Source organism: Dromiciops gliroides, chromosome 1, assembly GCF_019393635.1.
Source record: "Dromiciops gliroides isolate mDroGli1 chromosome 1, mDroGli1.pri, whole genome shotgun sequence".
Lineage (NCBI taxonomy): Eukaryota > Metazoa > Chordata > Mammalia > Microbiotheria > Microbiotheriidae > Dromiciops > Dromiciops gliroides.
In genome coordinates this window covers 631,969,513-631,988,752 of record NC_057861.1, presented here as the reverse complement: position 1 = coordinate 631,988,752, position 19,240 = coordinate 631,969,513, and the positions used below count along the sequence as shown (strand labels likewise).

General features: G+C 51.2%; 2 protein-coding genes across 11 annotated transcripts in view; one reads left to right on the top strand and one right to left on the bottom strand.

Annotated features, from left to right (window-relative positions):
• The window catches only part of PKD1 (polycystin 1, transient receptor potential channel interacting), a 119,790-nt gene extending 110,489 nt beyond the window's left edge, over positions 1–9,301 (top strand). Inside the window, exons 38-46 of the mRNA XM_043993391.1 lie at positions 576–715; positions 3,303–3,415; positions 3,708–3,852; positions 4,245–4,370; positions 4,822–4,996; positions 5,180–5,470; positions 5,623–5,757; positions 6,475–6,780; positions 6,969–9,301. Coding sequence (XP_043849326.1) covers positions 576–715; positions 3,303–3,415; positions 3,708–3,852; positions 4,245–4,370; positions 4,822–4,996; positions 5,180–5,470; positions 5,623–5,757; positions 6,475–6,780; positions 6,969–7,496 — 1,959 coding nt within the window. The 3' untranslated portion in view covers positions 7,497–9,301. The remainder of the gene's footprint in view (positions 1–575; positions 716–3,302; positions 3,416–3,707; positions 3,853–4,244; positions 4,371–4,821; positions 4,997–5,179; positions 5,471–5,622; positions 5,758–6,474; positions 6,781–6,968) is intronic.
• A 189-nt stretch (positions 9,302–9,490) lies between these two features.
• Positions 9,491–19,240, bottom strand: part of TSC2 (TSC complex subunit 2) — a 58,313-nt gene continuing 48,563 nt past the window's right edge. For 5 of the 10 annotated variants that reach the window (XM_043993395.1, XM_043993408.1, XM_043993404.1 and 2 more), the window contains exons 33-42: positions 17,267–17,427; positions 15,575–16,080; positions 14,717–14,792; positions 14,004–14,090; positions 13,284–13,470; positions 12,011–12,150; positions 11,684–11,762; positions 11,151–11,242; positions 10,845–10,943; positions 9,491–10,135 (exon numbers count right to left, since the gene is read on the bottom strand). In XM_043993395.1, coding sequence (XP_043849330.1) covers positions 9,965–10,135; positions 10,845–10,943; positions 11,151–11,242; positions 11,684–11,762; positions 12,011–12,150; positions 13,284–13,470; positions 14,004–14,090; positions 14,717–14,792; positions 15,575–16,080; positions 17,267–17,427 — 1,598 coding nt within the window. In that variant the 3' untranslated portion in view covers positions 9,491–9,964. The remainder of the gene's footprint in view (positions 10,136–10,844; positions 10,944–11,150; positions 11,243–11,683; positions 11,763–12,010; positions 12,151–13,283; positions 13,471–14,003; positions 14,091–14,716; positions 14,793–15,574; positions 16,081–17,266; positions 17,428–19,240) is intronic. The other 5 variants (XM_043993414.1, XM_043993417.1, XM_043993421.1 and 2 more) reach the window with 1 other exon arrangement.

Genomic DNA, 19,240 nt, shown 5'->3' with positions numbered 1-19,240 from the left:
TTCCCCTCTAAATCACCCTGAACATGCTGCTAAATTAATCTTCCTGGATCATTTTTCAAAGCCTTTGACAGTTCCCCAGTGCATACAGAATAAAATTCCTATTTCTTAACTTGTCATTCAAGGCCCCTCCATCAGCTATCTTTCCAATTTTATCTCATGTTCCTTCCCTACACACTCTAGCCATACTGAATAACTCAGTGCTTTATACACACACAGACACACACATGAATATACATGCACACGCAATGCAGACACACATAATATAAAGTAAAATAATTATACATATGTACAAAGTAGTTCAGAAATAAACTCAGGCTAAGGTAGAAAGGAGAAACCAATTGTATATCTCATACAACTAGCAAATATGGTCTCTCCTTCGGCCATTTGGAATAGGGGTTTGGAAGGTGGCATTAGGTAGCTAGTAGAATTGAGCAGAGGCTATGCATGAATATTCCAGGCTACCAAGTGCTCTGGTGAGGTGGTCTCCAGAGGGAGGCAGGAACTCATGTCCACTGTTGTGTTTTGGGTTCTCTCAGTCTTTTGGTGACTGCTCACGGCCTTCCCCACATTTTCAGAATTTTCTGGTGTACATGCTGTTCTTGCTAGTGACCCTCCTCACTAACTATGGAGATGCCTCAAGCCACACCCATGCCTACCGTCTGCAAAGCTCCATCAAGCAAGAGCTGGACAGCAAGGCCTTCCTGGGGATCACCAGGTAAACACTGGAACAATCTCCAGGCTTGTCTTGTCTATTCCATTGTCTGCCTTTAGGCAGGACCCCATGGAAGCAACCTGAAGCAGGGGGGCAGAGCCATCCTAAGCAGGGGGGTAGATTTATAACTAGGAATACTTGCACTTGGGGTAAGAACAGTTAAAGCTATCTGGGCAGCTAGGTGGCGCAGTGGATAAAGAACTGGCCTTGGACTCAGGAGATCCTGAGTTCAAATCCAGCCTCAGACACTTGACACTAGCTGTGTGACCCTGGGCAAGTCACTTAACCCTCATTGCCCTGAAAAAAAAAAAGTTAAAGCTATCACTGCTTCCACGCATGTCAGGTAGGGAGAGTGGGGAGGAAATGGAGAAGATGGTGGCAGTGGGCTGAAAACTGTCCAGTTAAGGGCACAGTTGTGATGGGAGACAGACACCCTGGCCACAGGACACTGGAGGAACTGTGGTTGAGAGCATGGATTCTGATGAGTCACTCTCCCCCATACACAGTGCTCTCTACACATCTGCTGAGGAGGAGTTCTTGCCTTGAATGCCCTTAGGGGAGAGCCCCTGCCTTCCCCTTGGGTACCTGTTTCCTCATTGTGAGGGTCCAGGATTTATGTCAAGTTGTCTTTAGCTGCAGTTTCTTTTTGTTTCTTTCACCAGAGTAGAAAGCAGTAATTAATCAATAAGCATCTATTAAGTGACTAATGTATGCCAGGCCCCTTCCAATATAATACAGGCATAAGTCACTGGAGATTGGCCCAGTCAACGTCACATCACCATGCAGGACATTGTTACCATAATCTGGAAAGCAAGAGAGCAATTTAGACAGGAGGAGAGTAGCAGCCCATAGTGGTGCATGCTGGTAAACCCTGCTACTGAAGGCCGAGGCTAATGGATTGCTTGAGCAATGGAAATTCTGAGTTGTAGTATTGAGAATTGCTGTACCTCAGTTGTTTCTGGAACTTGAGGAGAGAAAAAATGATGAGGCTTTAAAAAAAAACACCTTTTAGTCTAACTTTTTCTATTACAAGTTCAAAGTCACTGTGTCACAGTGGTTGCTCTTCTCTTAGCCCTGAGAGAAACCAGAACAATGTAGTGAAATAGAGTTACTGACTTAAGAGTCAGGAAGACCTGTGTTCAAATCCTGCCTTAGATACAAACTGTGGGACTCTGGGCAAGTCACCTCTCGGAGCTTCAGTTTCCTCATCTGTAAAAGGGTGATAATAATGGCACTTACTTCAGAAGGTTGTTGTGATATATGTAAAGTTCTTTGCAAACCTTAAAGGGCTACCTATTATTATCATTACTAAAGAAGGGAAATTTACCTCGTGAATACCCAGTCTCTAACCAATTACCTGTCTCCTTTCCCAAATTGCTTTAGGATTCAGTATTTTTTCCCCACTGTCTGGTTCTCCTGAGATTAGTGTCCCTTTCCAGCTGTGGGCAGTAGATTTTTGTTTTTTAGGGAAGAAAGGAGTGAGTAATGTTTGAAAATTAGGTTCTCGGGGCAGCTAGGTGGCATAGTGTTTAAAGCACCAGCCTTGGATTCAGGAAGACCTGAGTTCAAATCCAGCCTCAGACACTTGACACTTAGCAGTTGTGTGACCCTGGGCAAGTCACTTAACTCCCATTGCCCCACAAAAAAAGACTTTTTTAAAAGAAAAGAAAAAAAAAAGAAAATTAGTTTCTCATTTCATGTTTAGTTGTTTCAGCCGCATCCAACTCTTTGTGACCCCATTTGGGGTTTTCTCGGCAAAGATACTGGAGCAGTTTGCCATTTTCCTCTCCAGGTAATTTTACAGGTGAAGAAACTGAGGCAAATAGGGTTAAGTGACTTTCCCAGGATCATACCTCTTAGAAAGTGTCTGAGGTCACATTTGAACTCAGATCTTCCTGACTCCAAGCTGGATCTTAAAGGTTGCAGGATTTTGGTGAGGGTTGAGGGGGAAGTGTTCATCTCTCTTCCCATCCACCTTCAAGTCATCCCTATACACTTTAGCATTCTGTGTAGTTTTCCTGTTACCTTTGGAGAGATCACTACTCATGAGTGAGTTGCCTTTTATCTCCCTCCTGCTCCCCCAAACCTCAGGGTTGCTCTTTGATGATGAGCTATGAGGCTTCCACATCTCAGGTCTGTGAGTGTACCCAAGCAGCTCTGCCCAACCCCATTCCAACTCAGTCCCCCTGAGATCCCCCAAATATAGTGTCAGATCTCTGTAAAGACCAAGAGTCCCATTTTAGGATTTTTTTAGTCCCAGGCAGCTTTTATAGTCCAAATTCAAACTGCCCAGGGATTTGGCTCTCATTTATGTGTTGCTTATGGAAATGAATGACCCCAACCAAAAGCTCGGTCACAGAACCAGTTACTAGGATGAAGGTGAATTGTGTCTGGACTGGTCACTGCTACCATCACATGAGGTTAGAGCATGACTTGATGGGTCATCAGAAATCAGGCCTAGCTGTGTGGCCTGGGAAAGGGTTTACTGCCAGGGGGTTAGACCTGGACTTTGGGGTAGGAATAAGGGGATGTCACTGTCTCTGATGTTGGTGGAAGAGTAACTTTCATTTTTTTGGACTGGGGGGAGTAGGTCAGATGAATTCTGGGGGTGGATGTCACGGGTCCTGCTCCCCTATGTCCATGGGAACCAATCTGCTCTGGAGCTGGGGCCCCCACGACTTCGGCAGGTTCGGCTACAGGAAGGTGAGTTGAAGATGGCGGTCCCTTCTCTCTCCCTGGCCCATCCTTTCCTGTTGGCTCACTTCTTCCCCCTATCCTATCCTCCGCCTGTTCAGAGCCCTGCGTCACCATCATCACCCTCTCCCCCTTGCCCACCAAAGCATCCTCACCATTCCCATTATCCCTTCTGGAACTGACAGAATGGGAATTCCTTGAGAGTAGAGGGCTTGGGGGTTTGTTTGTTGTTTTTGCCACCCATGTTTAGTACATAGTAAACACTTAATAAATGCTTGTTGAATGACTGACTGCATTTCAGCACTCTGCCCAGATGCTCTGGGAACAGTAAGAAGAATGTGCACAACATCCAGCAGCTTCAGCACCAAGGATTATGAGGTTGGCTGGGAGAACAGCTCCCCAAACGGGACGAGGGCTTGGGCCTACTCAGCGCCTGATTTGGCGGGGTGAGAAGCCGGGCATGGCGATGACTTTCTGTGGAGACCTGGGGAGGGAGGATGGGCTGGAGGGACCCCCACGTGTCCAGGCGCCCACACGTAAACAACAAGGCTAGCTGCGAAACCGAGTGCTCAGTTATGCTGTGTCCCTGCTCCCGAGGAGCTGGCTTCTCTCTTGTGGTCCCGGAGAGCTCAGATCTGCGGAGGGATGGCCTGAATTCCTGTCCTCCTATCCTGAGTTGGGAAATGTCACCTCGAGGTTGTGGATCTTTCAGGGACAAATAGCATGGCATTTATGACAAGACCTTGGGACCATTCCACCCCCTGGCTTCAAGAGGCAGCTGGGGCTATACCCTGACCCTAGGAGGCAGACTCCTTGATTGCCACCCTCTATCCCCTAGGGTCTGGTACTGGGGCTACTTCTCTGTCTACGACAGTGGTGGCTACATCCAGGAACTGGGAGTCAGCCTGGAGGAGAGCCGAGAGCTGCTGGGCTTCCTACAGCGGAATAATTGGATCGACAACATGTGAGCCCAGGGAAGGGCAACGGTGTTGGGTTACTTTTCGGAGTTCTCATCATTTCTTCTCTCCTTTTATTCACACACTATCCCTGGGAGAGAAGGGAGTTTTCCTACCCATTTTACACAGAGTTGGATTCAGGAAGACCCTGAGTAGAAATCCAGCCTGAGACACTTGCTAGATCCTGGGCAAACTACTTATGCCCTGTGTGCCTCAGTTTCCTCAATTGTAAAATGAGGATAATGCTGGCTGCTACCTCCCTGAGTTGTTTTAGGGGAAGAGCTTTGTAGAACTTTAAATGCTAACGATGATGAAGTGAGGCCCACAGTGGGACAGGGACTGGCTCAGGTTCCAGTCATTCTTACTGGCCTCTAGCCTAGGGGCCTCCCTCTGTCATTGATTGTGGTGGGGGTGGAGAGTCCGGGCCAGGGAGGTGAGCCCCTGCTTCTCTGTCCTCAGGAGCCGGGCGGTGTTCGTTGAGCTCACCCAGTACAGCCCGGCTGTAGGGCTCCACGCTGCAGTCACACTGCGCCTCGAGTTCCCGGTGTCCGGACACGCTCTGACGGCCATCAGCGTCCGGCCCTTCCCCCTGCAGCGGCTCAGTGCAGGCGTCACCCTGCAGTTGCTGATGATGGTCAGTCCTGAGCTGCCCCTCTCGGTGCTTCCCTTCCCCCTCGCATTTGGTGCTTCCCTTCCCTCTCCTGTCTGCTTGGTGTTGATCCTCTCCCAGCTCCCCTCCCCCTTGGTCCCTGCAGGGCTCTGCCTGGCTCACCTGGGCCTCCCCTCCAGTGAGCTGATTGTCTCCTGCCGCCCCCAGGTTTTCCTGATGCTCTTTGTCGTGTACTTCGTGGTGGCTGAGGCCCTGGCCATGCAGAAGGAGGGTCAGGCCTACCTAGTTCGTGCAGGGGCTTGGGGCCAGTGGCTGCTGATCCTCTTGACCACAGCCACCGTGCTCATCCACCTGAGTCAGCTGAGCCTGGCTGACCAGCAGTGGGGCCGTTACCTGAAACGCCGCCCCCACCACTTCACCAGCTTCTACCAAGTGGCTCAGCTCAGCTCAGCCTTTGCCAGTCTGGCTGCGTCCCTGCTCTTCCTGCTGATGATCAAGGTGGGTCTCCCCATCTCCCTCGCCAGTGTCTCCCCAAAAGTTCCCACTCGGACCTCACGACCCTGGGAGTCCCCACCATGAGCCCTGTCTCCTTCCCCCCCCCCCCCCCGAGGCTTCTCTCACACTTGATGACAGCTCGCCTTTGTCCTCAGGCCGCCCAGCAACTTCGTTTCATCCGCCAGTGGTCAGTGTTTGGGAAAACCCTCTACCGCTCAGTGAGAGAGCTGGTGGCAGCTGGCCTGGCCCTCCTAGTGTTGGCTGTAGCCTACACCCAACTGGGCTTCATGGTGAGTCACCTTTCCCAGTCAGGATCCCTAAGACAGGAGAGTCACCTACCTCTCCCCAGGTAGGAACAAAAGAGCTGATGAGGCTTGAGGATGACAGGTGCTTCCTTGGTGTTGTTCTTGTACCCTGGTGCCTGGAAGCTGGGGCAGGATGGGAAAGTGGGAGTTTGTGGGAATTAACTTAACTCCCTAGGTGGTACAGTGGGCCTGGAGTCTGGAAGACCTGAATTCAAATCCAATCTTGGATACTTCTAGCTATGTGACCCTGGGCATGTCATATAACCTGTTTGCCTCCGTTTCCTCAACTGTAAAGTGAGGATAATGATAGGCCCTACCTCCCAGGGTTGTTGTAAGGATCAATTGACAATAACTGTAAAGCACTTGGTACAGTGCCTGGCACAAAAGTGCTATGTTAGGTGTTAGCTATTATTATTAAGATTTCCTGAGCATCACTTTTGTAAAAATGTAAACTTTATTTTACTTTCTTCAGTTAACTACATGATGTTTCTTTCCCATTCTCTCAAATGAAGAAAACACCTCCAACTTTATAGCCAGCAAGTAATAGTTTAGCAAAACAAATCCCCACATTGTCTGTATCCAAAACTCTGCCTCTCGTTCTGCCTCTTCTGGCCTGTCCTTTCCCTATCCACACTGGGCCTCACCCTCTGTCACCTGGGCTCACTGCCTCCCTCCCCACTGACCTCCCCTCTCTCCTCACAGCTCTTTTCCTCCTGCTCCGACTCCCTCCGGAGCATGGGCTGGGACCTGTTCCTGCTGTGCCCGGCGGGTGGGGACCCCCACCTGTGTCCCTCGGAGCCCTGGCGCCTCTCGCCCTTGCTGTGCACCAGTCTCATGGTGTTGCAGCTGTGGGGGGCTCTACGGCTGGGGGCCATAGTGCTGCGGTGGCGCTACCATGCCCTCAGGGGAGAGCTTTACCGCCCAGCCTGGGAGCCGCAGGACTATGAGATGGTGGAGCTATTTCTGCGCCGCCTGCGCCTCTGGATGGGTTTCAGCAAGGTCAAGGAGGTGAGTGCCGAGGAGCCGGAGCCCCTGACCAGGGGAAGCTCAGGGGAGGACAGGGGCCTCGGAGGGGATAGCCGATCTGCAGGCCTGACGTATCAAGAGTCATTTATGTCTTACTTGGAGAATTTTAAGCAGGTCTGATTCCCCTTGTTTGCACTAGGCCGACTGACCTACCTGTGCATTATTCCTAGTTTCGACACAAGGTCCGGTTTGAGGGGATGGAACCGCTGCCGTCACGCTCATCAAGTGATTCCAAATCATCTCAGGACGTGTCCCCACCAAGCGCCGGCTCAGACACCTCCCGCCCGTCCACCTCCTCCAGTCAGCTGGACGGGATGAGCCTGCTGATGGGTCGGCCAGGGGCCAGGGGAGACCCTGAGCCAGAGCCCTCTCGCCTCCTCTCAGTCTTTGAGGCTCTGCTGGCCCAGTTTGACCGCCTTAACCAGGCCACAGAGGATGTGTACCAGTTAGAACGGCAGCTGCAGGGGCTACGAGGCCGGAGATCCAGTGGCCATGTGGCCAGCCCACCCTGGGGTCCTGGACCTCCCACCCCTTCGCCTTCCCCAGGCCCCCCCCTAGGGACCCAGACCACTCTGCCAGCCAGGATTGCACGGGCCAGCAGGGGGATTGGCATGGCAACTGCCCAGTCCTCCTCTGGCGCACCTCTCGTGAGGGCGTCAATAAGGGCAAAGAACAGGATCCACCCCAGCCTCACCTAGAGGGAGACCTGACCAGGGAGGAGCCGGAGCCTTTGGTCCAGTTCTGGCTACAGCTGGAATCCCCACTTCCTAGGGTCCCTCCCTCGGCCCCCCTCCAGCCCAGCGGTTCCTTCCCTCGGGACGCAGGCTGTGGTTTGTCCCTGGCTGCAGCCCCCTAGAACTGAAGCAGGGATGCTTCTCAGTATTAAGCTCTCTTACCCAGGGCTCCTAGCTTCCCCTTCCCCACCCCCCCGACAGCGATGTGCTTGGTCCTGGGGGTCATGGGGAAAGAAGAGACGACGACACCCAGATCCCTAGCACGGTCTCTGGCCAGGAATCAGAGCCCTGGGTGGAGGGGCTCCAAAACTCAGCACTTTAATGGAGGCTGTCTTAACAGGCAGGGACCCAAGTATTCCCAACACTCCAGAACAGGGCTGGGGTGAAGAGCAGTATTGGATTTTGTAGGCCTACAAGTGAACTACGTAAGAACCAAAGGTGTGACCGCCACGTGTAGGGGAGTGGGGCTCACTGTGGTGATGGCAGTGATAGCGGGAGGCAGGCAGAGAGCAGATGGAGGCTGGGGCCTTTGAGGGCTAAGGATTCAGCCCCTCACACCCTAATTTATTACCTGGGCCCTCAGGTACAGCGGGGCTGTGCCCGCCCCACCTCCCCAGTGGCAGGCACCTTCTCACACTAAGGGCACCCCAGCCTGCCTCCCCACCCCCTAAGTTATTGCCACCCCCTACACTTACATTCCAGCCACTGTCTCACCATGTATATGTATATTGTCAGTAATTTATACGGGGTTAAAATGTATATATTTTTGTATGTCGCTATATTTTCATAGCACTGGGGTGGGGGGAGAGCTACAGCACATGTAGTTGAGCCTCTCCCCTCCCACCAATTATTTAAGGTGATGTTCCTGAGGGCATAGCCCTCACTGAGTTTGCTGTATATAAAGTGTTAGTGGTGTGTGTGGATGCCCCAGAGCTGGGGGCCTAGGGAGCTGGGCTGCTCCTGGGGTCCTATGCCGGGGCCATGGGCTTCCAGCAGGCTAGGGTGAGGAGTAGCTCAGAGGCCAGAGGGGCAGGACCCAGGTCAGTGAGCTGGGGTCAGGGTGTGGAGCAGGTAACAAGGGCTGGGGTCTGTTTCTCATGAGAGGCCTAGGAGCTGGGACAGGGAACTTCTGCTTGTTGCACAATAACCTGGCCTGGGGGGGCCAGGTCCAGCCTTGGGAGGGAGGGAAGAGGGTGTGGTGATCCTTTTTTACAGGCTTATTTGTCCTACCCACCTGCCCAAAATGATTGGGAGAGGAAGGAATTAGAGTAGGAGGCCCCCCAGACATAACCTTGCTTTAGCCACAGATTGGGGAGAGGGGCAAGGATCAATAAGTGCCAAAAGGATGTGTGATGGAGTTAGGTGGGGTGTGTGTGGGTGTGTATGGTGTGCTTGTGTGGTAGTGTGAGAGAGACAGGCAACAGCTGTCAGTTAAGCAAATCCCTCTAAGAGAAAGCCATGCCCATGGTGCACTGTACAGAGAAAAGGGCCATAGGCCAACAACATGTGCTTTCTCCCTAAGGCTGGGGAAGGGGGTGGGGGTGGGGGACAGGAGGAGAGAGAGAGAGAGAGAGAGAGAGAGGGAGAGAGGGAGAGGGAGAGGGAGGGACAGAAAGAAAGAGGGGTATGAGCACTGGTGAGGACCACAAAAGACCACTCAGAGTGGCAAAGATAGGACAAGTGCCCTGCAGCCTTAGGCTGCAGAGCTGCTTGGGAGCACATAGGGAAAGGCCTGAAAGGAGCTGAGAAAGGACTATGGGGGAAACAAGGTAAGAAGTCAAATTCTCTCCTCATGCTGACTGGCCACCCAGGGCTAGCTAGGCAGGCCCCCAGAGATGGTTTCTTATTTATTATTGGTTGTGTCTTACCTACCAGGATGCAACACTGCCCAGCTCTGCCTGGGCAGTCAATATACTGCTTTTCTAGTTGGGACCATGACCAAGCCACAAACATTTCCCTTTTTTTTTTTTTAATAAACCCACAATTACAAAAAAGACAAAGTCAAATAAATACTATGGACTGCTACATGCTTGCCTCTGTTTGTGATTACTGTCTGGGACTCCATCTGCTTCAACTACCTGGCACACAACACCCCGGAACAAGCTATCATGCAAGGGGAAAGCTCAGGCCTCCTCGGGCCCCAAGGCCAGACCATCCAAACACTTTATTTCATCTACATTTATAAACAGTTCTGACTGTGTTGTTGGGCTGGTGAACAATACAGTCAGAAGTAAGCAGCTTTGGTAGTCCTGGGCCAGGCCGGGCCAGCTCTCTAGGCAGAGAGTCTGTACTAATCTCCCAGGAGAACGTGAGCCAGTTCGGGGCTCAACAGCCCAAATGCCAATCGAGACATAATCTGTGAAGTCACTGCCATCCTAAAGTGTTTCAGGAACTACCTTGGGAAGTGAGCAGAGGCTTTTGTCCCCCAAGGCTCACACAAACTCCGTGAAGTCATCCACGGAAGAGATGAGCCGTTTCCTCTGGCCTGTCTCATAGGTGGGGGTGGAGTCTGCTGGGGCCTGGGGCGGGGACTTGGGGTGAGCCGGTGGATGCATCTGCATCAAGGGGAAGCCAGAGTTGGGGTACTGGGTTTCTTCTCGGATCTAAGAAACACAAGAGAAACAAGTCAGGCTAGAAAGGATGTGTCTGTTCATGAATTCCCCTACCTCTTCACACATCTTTTCCACCCTGTTCCACAAGGCCTACATAGCAGCGTTTCAAACATCTGTTACTGAGCCACTAAATTAACTGGCTGGATCTGATGTTTCTCCGGTCTGCTAGTACTTAGCAAAATATGACAATGAAATGAAAAGAGGTGTGTTTCATATCAGGCTCCCTCCCTCCTAGGCACTTCCAAGAAGGAAACCTCTAGTCTGAAGGACATTTCCCCCAAAGAAAATCCTCAATGTTCTGCCCACCCCAGTTTTAATGGAGGCCATGTTTTTTTGTTTTTTTTGTGAGGCAATTAGGGTTAAGTGACTTGCCCAGGGTCACACAGCTAGTAAATGTTAAGTGTCTGAGGCCAGATTTGAACTCAGGTCCTCCTGACTCCAGGGCCGGTGCTCTATCCACTGCACCACCCAGCTGCTGAGGCCATGTTTTAAACTTGCTTTTAGGACCTAATGGTTACTACTCCCTGTCTGTAATTTTTGTCCTCTTTTGACCTCACACCTGAAAGCAAACAGGTCAAAAGACATCATTTCACAAATCAAAACAAGTCACAGAACTAAGCTGCTCCATCCTTTAGCCTAGACAAGGGCCCCTTCACAGCACATGGTCTCTGTCTCTCTCTCTGCCCTGCTCCGCACCTACCCTCTGCCGGAGCCGTTTGATGTGGCGCAGTCTGGCGATCCACTTGGAAGGGTAGATGTCTGTAGGGTTTGACCTGCTGTGATGGACTTGGGATGCCATCTGGTTTGAAAGAAAGTTAAATGGTCAATTGCTTAGCACGGGAACTATGATGAAACATTAAGCTGGAAGACTGAACCACTTGATTTGGATCCATCTGGGTACTGGGCACAGTTCAGTCTTTGTATTTCATTCCTCTTTCTCAAACCCACCAGCTCCTGGGTACCCAGATCCCCAAGTGGAAGCCAGGGTGAAGTGGGCAACACTCACATTAGCGTGCAGTGCCATCTGGCGGGCAACGAAGGGCAGGTTTCGGTCTGATACAATTTTAGCCACACTGGTATCCACAAGGCCTTCCATATCTAAGAAAGGAAAAGGCAAACGTGTGAGATCTGTAACTGTGAAGCCAGGCTTCATAGATCTTAAGTCTCAGCGTGCTCTCACATCCAAAGGCTTACACAGAACTCCATGAGGTCCCTAAGTGGATGGAAGACAGGTACAAACTACAAACACTGCTCATCTGGCCAAGCCCACATGGTCCCTACTACCAGCTCTTGCCTGGGTCTCAGGCATATAAAGCCAATTTAAATGTTGTTCCTTTTACTAGGGTCTGCAGAGAAGTTCCCACACAACTCCCCTAAACTGCTTCCAGACATTGCTTTGGTCTCATAGCACAGAGAGCTGCAAGCCTGGCACAGTCTTTCTCAACAACCTGTTCTAGGCCCAAAGCAAGCCTGTAGCTAAATGGGATGGGAAAAGTCAGGCTACCCAAGTCCCCTTCCAGCAAAGAAGGCGCCCTTTACCTTTTCGACACTGCAGTGTGACCAGGTTGCACTCGTAATCCAGGGGAGTGATGATCACATGGACAAAGTTGAACTGGCCCTGGGAAGAAACAACATGGTTCTTCTGGGGCTATGTGAGGCGGCCATCCCAAACAGGCAGCCCCAGGCACTGGACTGCTCATCTCTAACGAGTCCAAACACTTTGTGCCTAGGCCAGGCCTTGGAAAAGGAGATGGCCCAGTGGGACTTGATTCCTTCTGCTTCCATTCTCTAACAAAGAGTCTACTGCAGCTGGGGGAAAGAAAATGTGGAAGAGGGAAAAGTCAATGTTCCAAAGAGAATTTTTACCTTGATGGTGCCCAGCTTGAAGTCTTCTCCAGAGTCATTGTAGATGATCGAGACAAAGTCATTGCCCAGATGCCTCTTCTTGTCACAGCGGTATTTGTCCAGGTCTTTGGTGGGCATCAGGGTGGCGATGTGAAAGATAGCTGTGAACCAGAAGCCGGGGACACACTGAGACCAGACAGCAGGACAGGCTGGAGGCAAGCAGGGTTTATGAGCTGGCTGCTCAGCCAGCACAATATATACCACTCCCTGCTTTCAAGCAATGCTGGTGCCAGTGACCATTCACTGGTGCAGCTGACACTTGAATACAGCCCTCTCACCCTGACGTAAATGGGATGTGCTCATGGGGGCAGAGTGAGGGCACCTTGTTATTCCAGGAATGGTGAAACAGGAGGAAAGGCAATTTTCTTTTTTCTGTATACTTCCCCCTGCAGATCAGTGCCAGTCCTGAACAGAGCTGCCACCTTTGGCAATTTGCCCCGCTGGGTACAGATTATGCTTGGGGGAGGTGGCATCACCAAGTCATCTACTTCAAAAGGCCTGAGTCCCATACCACGCTGTTTCCTTGACAAAGCACATCAGGGGCCTGGCACCTGACTGGGAGCATCACAACATGGGGGCTACAGGAGAATAAGGTGGCCTGGTTCCCCTGCACCATGACTGCATTCCTTCCTACCAGGAGATCCTTAGAGGAAGGAAAGGGAATACACATTTATGGAGCACCTACTGTGTGCTAGGTACTGTGCTAAGTGCTTTACAAATACTATCTCACAACGTCTTTGAGAGAGAATGCTATTATTATCTCCATTTCCAGTTGAGGAAGCTGAGGTAAATGGATGTTAAATGACTTGCACAGGGTCACAGAGTAAGTATCTGAAGCCAGATATGAACCCAGGCCCAGGCTCTATTCACTGTACCAAACCCATCATGTTGCCCAAAACCAGCCCTGGGGGCTGAGCAGAACAAATCTGCATTCATGGCCTTCAGGGACCTTGACAACAAAACATCCCTTACAGAGCACCCTTCAGCCTCATCCTACCCTCAACCCTCTAAGCACCTGATCCATCTCAACCAGGAGCTACCTAGGAGCCTGGGCAGGCCTTGAGAAGTGTATCCCCACAAGGACATTGTCATAACCCAGCCTCAGGGCACAGAAGGCCATTGTTATAGGTTAGAAAGAAACCAATGTTTTATCCTGCTGTTATTTAAAAAGTGTCCTCTGCCGGACACTGACAACCTCCCCAAGCAGGACACCAAGAAGAGAACTGCTCCTTACCTTGCATAATGTCATCATGCCAGCAGTAGGTGAACTGTCCGTCCTCACCACATACATCTAGGCCTCCCAGGTAGATCTTGTCTGGCTGGCAGTCTTTGAGTTCAATGAGCTTCCCCAAGCCTGTCAAGAACTCCGTGTACCTGTAGGAGCCGTGCTCATTGGATAAGATGGCGATCTCACTGTTGCTCTGGAGGAGATAAAGATGAGGGGACCTTGGCCCACACACCAGGGGAATGAAGTGCTGTGTGGTAGCGCTTTTAGCAAAACCAAGCATGGCTGCCTCCCCTAGAACTGAGGCCTTTGCTGGGCCTTGGGGCCACCTCTCCTCCTACCTCCTGCACACTCTGCTAACAGGAAATTCATTTTTCTTTGTCAATCTTGGCCACATGGGGTGGGGGACAGAGGGTGGCAGGGTGGTCACAAGAAGGGATTTTAATGCTAACCAAAGAATTCTACCAGGACCAGGACCCCACAGTCAAGAATAAAAAGGAACTGAAGATACTTAAGATGAAAAAGCACGTGTGTGCAGAAACCTGTATTCTCACATCCCCTCCTCCCACCAGAGTGTCAGCCAGGTCAAGGGCAGGATGGACACCAGCCTCCCCACTGAGAGAGAAGTGCTTGCCCTTCTGTCCTCAGACAAAGTGCCCTCCGGGGCACCAGAGGGCAGTAGCTATTACTTCCCTACATAACAGTTTTCAGGTGTCCAGGCTATCTTACCTGGCCTTCTCCCACATACAGGACAGCAATCTTGTGGGTATCATAAGATGGAAGCTGATCTAGGAGCTGTACGGACCTTTCAAATGTCTGCAATCAAGACGACAGTCTGTAATAAGCCCAATGGGGAGACAGAGTTCATCTCTCCCTAGACTTTCTACCCCTCAGACCCAACCGAGCAGGCAGGAGTGAGGCATTAGGAACCACAGACTGAGTCTTCGGCAGCAGGGACAAAAAGGTTCAGGCAGACATCTCAAGGACCGCAGAATGAGGGGGATGACAAGTATGGGTGTGGGGACTAAGAAGTACTAGCTGGCTAGGACCCTGGAAGGCAGAGGTCATGGGGTCACTGTGGTCGGCCACAAGGCCTAGTTAGTTCGCTGAGTTTATCTTCCTTTGGGATTGGTCACAACCCTAAGGTCCTCTTCTGGAGAGGAAGGATGGTCTCTGTAGCGTTTCTGCTTGTCTCTCTAGCATTTGTGCAGATGGCCAGCCTATTTCACTCTGGGCCAAGAAATCGGGAACCCTGTCACCTTCCATGGCTAAACCCGAGTGCTAAAGTCCTATGACTTCCAAAAGTAAGGAGAGTCTGAGGGGACCCACCCCAGTTGAGTCAGAGCAGGGGGAGCTCTGGAAGTTTGACCAGTAGAAGAGTTAGACCTCCCCCTCCCTTCAGGAGGACAGGGCTGTGGGGAGAGAGAAGGATGCCCACCTACCTCAGGAGGTAAGAGGAGTGGCTTGTTGGACTCATCGCCAAAGAAAGGGGAATGGTAGAGCTGCAGGAATACAAAGCTACAGAGAGAAGGAGGAAAGGCACGTCAATAGAGCGGGGAGGCTGGGAGAGCCTCTGCACACATCCCACGAGGAAATAGCCAAGCGACTGCTTTCATCTCCTATGGCAACCTTTAGAGAAAGGCCAAGGCACAATTGTGTCCACCTTCAAAGGACATGGTACGACCCAAGAAAGACTGGAGAACCAGAGGTCACATTTCAGAAACTTAGGAGCAACTTTCTCTAGGAGCCTGAAAGAATGTTCTCCATCCTCTATGAGCCTTTGAAAGTCTGCTAACGACCTCTTCCTGCCATTCCTTCAGAGGCCCTGTTCTACTTCTAGACTGTGCTAGCCAAAGGCTTCAGGAACAACCCTCTCAACAGCCCTAAGGCAGAGGGCATGTGGCTGCCTCTCACCCTACCTGCCTCTCAACTGAGGGGAGAGCCTACCTCCCTTCTAAACCCTACCCTCTAGTCCACCCCAACTCCCACTACAGCCAAGCTGCTGATCACCCCTCTCGCCCCTTCAAATAGAAAGAAGCAGTATCAGGTCTACAGCCCTAAGCCCAAATGTTCACATGCAGACTGTAGAAAGCCCTCTCCCCCTAAGACTGTGCTTGCTCGGGCTCCCCAGGGCTGGGGGTGGGCAGTCCAGGGCCAGGCCACGTGAAGGTTGCAGCCGGGCTTCCTACAGTGCTCGGTGGACTGCCAGAATGGCAGATGAGGCTAAAACAAAGTGAACCAGAGCAGCTGGTTTGCCCAGAAAGACAAAGGAAGGGGCACTGGTCAGATGTGCACAGCACCTGGGGTTTATCCCGGGCACCTTCTCTGTGTTGGAAGTGGCAGCTCGACTCTTGAAGGCATCCTTTTCCATCTTCTTGCCCCTCCTTGAGGGGGCTGAGTCAGAGATAGTGTAGCCCCGAGGCCGGAGGCCACTTGGGGAACGTGGTGAGCTGGAAGATGGCACTGCAGCCTCTTGCCGGCCTGCACTAAGGCCTCTGCTCTCCTCCCCTGGGCTTGGCCAGATGTTGGCTCCTTCCCCTTCTAAATTCCCCGACTGGGACTTAGCTTTGACTTCTGTGCTCAGCCTCCCAAGGTGTCCTTTATCTTCAGCATCCTTGAGAACATCCTGCAAGGTCTGTAGCTCGGGGGAAGAGCTGGACTTGCTCAAGGGCTGAGAAGGCTGGAAGGAGTGCTCCGCTATGGGCCTGCCGTCTTCAGAAGAGACAGCTCTCTCAATGGGAATCCCACCCGTCATGAGCTCTTCAGAGCGGAAGGATTTCTCTTCTTGACTTGAAGTGGAAGAGGACTAAATGAAATCATCCAAAAGAAGATTTTTAGGAAGGACATTTACTTCAAAAGCCCTCAATATGGCTTTAGCTACATTCAATTCAGAAGGAACATGGTGGCCCCTTTGCCAAGGGATTTATGCCTTCTGGAAGCTGAAGGCATGGGGAAAGAGGAGGGAAGGATAGCTCCTTGGCCCTCTCCCTCATATGGTCTGGGCTGGGAACTCTTCCCTACTGGGCTGACACCCTGGGACAAACATAAAGGCAGGAGCCAACTGAAGTGTGTGCATGTGGTGGGGGATTTGAAGGTGTACAAGTTAGGAGAGCAGCATGAAACGAGGGCCAGGAAATCGCCTTGGAGCCCAAGCACCAAAGGTCAGTGCTGCAGGTGCCAGGTGCCAGATAACCCTTCAGAAAAGGAGCAGAAGGGGAGTTAGGACTGAAACCCATCTGTGGAAGAGACTGGGCCAGAGATGCAGATGATTTCCCGTCCCCTTGGGAATGAGGGGAATTATTGTAAGGAGAGGGTCCTATTCCAAAATCACTGTCCAAAGCTGTCCCGAAAAACCAATAACCTAGAGGCAAGCATCCTGGCCTAAGGTTCAGTTCATCATGAAACCCTAACCCTTTCCCAACATCTCTTTCCCACATGCTACTGACACATTTACAACACTGAGAATGTAATAATGATGAGAGCTGACATTGTGTTCCTCAAAAATTAATTGCCCTGCGCAGTGGATAGAGCACCGGCCCTGGATTCAGGAGGACCTGAGTTCAAATCCGACCTCAGACACTTAACAATTACTAGCTGTGTGACCCTGGGCAATTCACTTAACCCCAATTGCCTCACTAAAAATAAATCAATTGCCACCTGGGAATGAAAAGGCCAGGCAGGGAGCAGCTGCCCAAAACAGGCATTCCTCTCTGGATGGCAAATGCCTTAACACAACAGCTACAGAGAGGACTGAGGGAGGTGGTCATAAGCAAATTGACACAATGCCAGGGAGATTGCACATCAGCCCCTATCATCAGCTAGTTGGGATTTGAACACCACAGGATGGAAGGGTGATACTCTGGCTTGCTAATGAACAACTGATTCACTTTGGCTGTGCAGAAGACAAGGCTGGATGAAGTACTATAGACACCCCAGAAATGAACGTATGGTATTCTCCTGAAGGCCCAACCCAATACAGCCTGACAACTCACCCTGCTATAGACATCCTGATGTCTGCCAAACCTCTCATCACTTGCAGTTGCCTGACAGCCAATGGCTTCAAAGTCCTCCAGCTCTTGAGACTCGGACGGCGAATCTGTCTCTCTCAAGTCCACCTCAGTTTGACTTCCCTCTTCTAGGACAACTGCAGATTCTACCAAGAAACAAACAAAACAAGTAAGTGCCAGAGACTGGACCGGCCCAAAGGGGGGGCCCTTCTGCTCTGCAGAAGCGTCAGCCTTTTCCTACCACAGAACTGCTGGGCAGTCATAAGAAAGCCAGCAGATGTGACCTTCAAAGGGCAGATCAGCCTTTGGTCAGCACACCCTCCCTTCCCTTAGAAGGTCCTTGAACCCTTCTCCTTCACTCATGAGCCCAATGAATATTGCCTCACCCCCCCAAATCAATCACCCAGTGAGGAACACAAGGGAAGAGAAAGGTCTTTCTGTGCTAATATCTTTTCTGTGACTGAAGTAATGGGTAGGGAGTGACAGGTTAGCCCAGGTTCATCAAAGCAACTGGGGAAGGAGACCTCAGGACTATGGCCATGTCCCTGAATCACCCTGTATTCCTCACCAGGGCACCAACAGACGTGTGCCTCATCCCAGGGGTCGAGGGGGAGACAAGGCCCAGGTACACTAGCCAAACTCAATGACATGCAGTTAGCGGTAGACTGGCACCCCCACCCCACCCCTTCTTGGGAGTGATCCTGGGGCAAAAACGTGGAGGCAGACCTGAGTCATGGTCAATTCAACCAGCCTCCTGAGCCCTTCAGAATCCATTAGGAATCTCATGTATGGTAGAGAGGTGAAGTGGAACCAGAGTCTACAATACACGATCCTCTAGAACTCACAGAGTCCACTGGTTTCTCTATCATTTTAGTCCTAAGGAAAAGGCTGACAGGGAAGAAGTTTAAAACAAAGAATTGGAAGACTCATCTGAAAGGCTATGATTTGCTTTCCAAAACAAAAGGTAAAACCAACTTGAGCACATTAAAAAAATAAATAAAAATCAGCAGAAAGTCGCTGAAGCAGCTTTTTCTGAATGGATTCCAGCTCCCGGGAGCAGTTATTTAACAGAAGCGAGTAAGGAGTTAGCGCTGCACACACAGGCCTTCTAAGAAACGTGCTGATCTGGTTAGCTGTCCAAGCCAGAACCCATTGCACAGGGCCTCAGTCATTGAGCTTTCCTAACTGGCCCAAGATCTTTCCAGGACAGCTGACGTTTCTACACAGCCATGGGGTCATGGTGCCGTAGAGACAAGCAAACACCCCGAGCCAGGAGGAAGCTGCATGGGCCCACAGAGCAGAGGCTGCCACGGGATGGCCTCTGCTCTGGGGACCACCCATGCACTCTCCGCAGGATGACTGAGGCAGGCCGACAGAGGGAGCTACGAGATCTGCTCATCACCCATGGGAGGATCAGAATCACAAGATTCTGGGGCTTTGCTTCATGGTGCAAAATTTTGATAAAATCCAAATGAAGGCCAATTTGGTTTGGAGTGCTTTTTTTCCCCTACAGCCAATTACCCTGCCAATGCCTGGGCAGGCACTTACACCGGCTGAGGAGACAGGGTCTGCTGAACTTCAAGGGCAGAGAAGACAATGAGCCTTTGCTCCTTCAGCAGAGGAGTAGCTGAAGAGTAACTGGCAACTGTGATTCACATCGACTAACCCCAAAGCCAGCCCATCGCCCAGAGGAGTCTGACAAGGGCTTCTATTGTCCCCAGGCCTCAAAAAGAGGGTCTGTCTCTTTCCACTTCGGGAATGGAGGCCAGCTGAAGAACAATCGCAAATACTGTTTCTGGCATGGACTTCTTCATGCTAGTCAAGATCCCATTCACTGAGAATCATGAGACCAGGTACAAACAGGAGACATGAAAGGGAGGGTGACAATATGAGGGAAATAGTGTCTAATGAATCAGGTGTTCTTCTATGGCAAATACTTGTTTCCTTAAAGAGATAGAA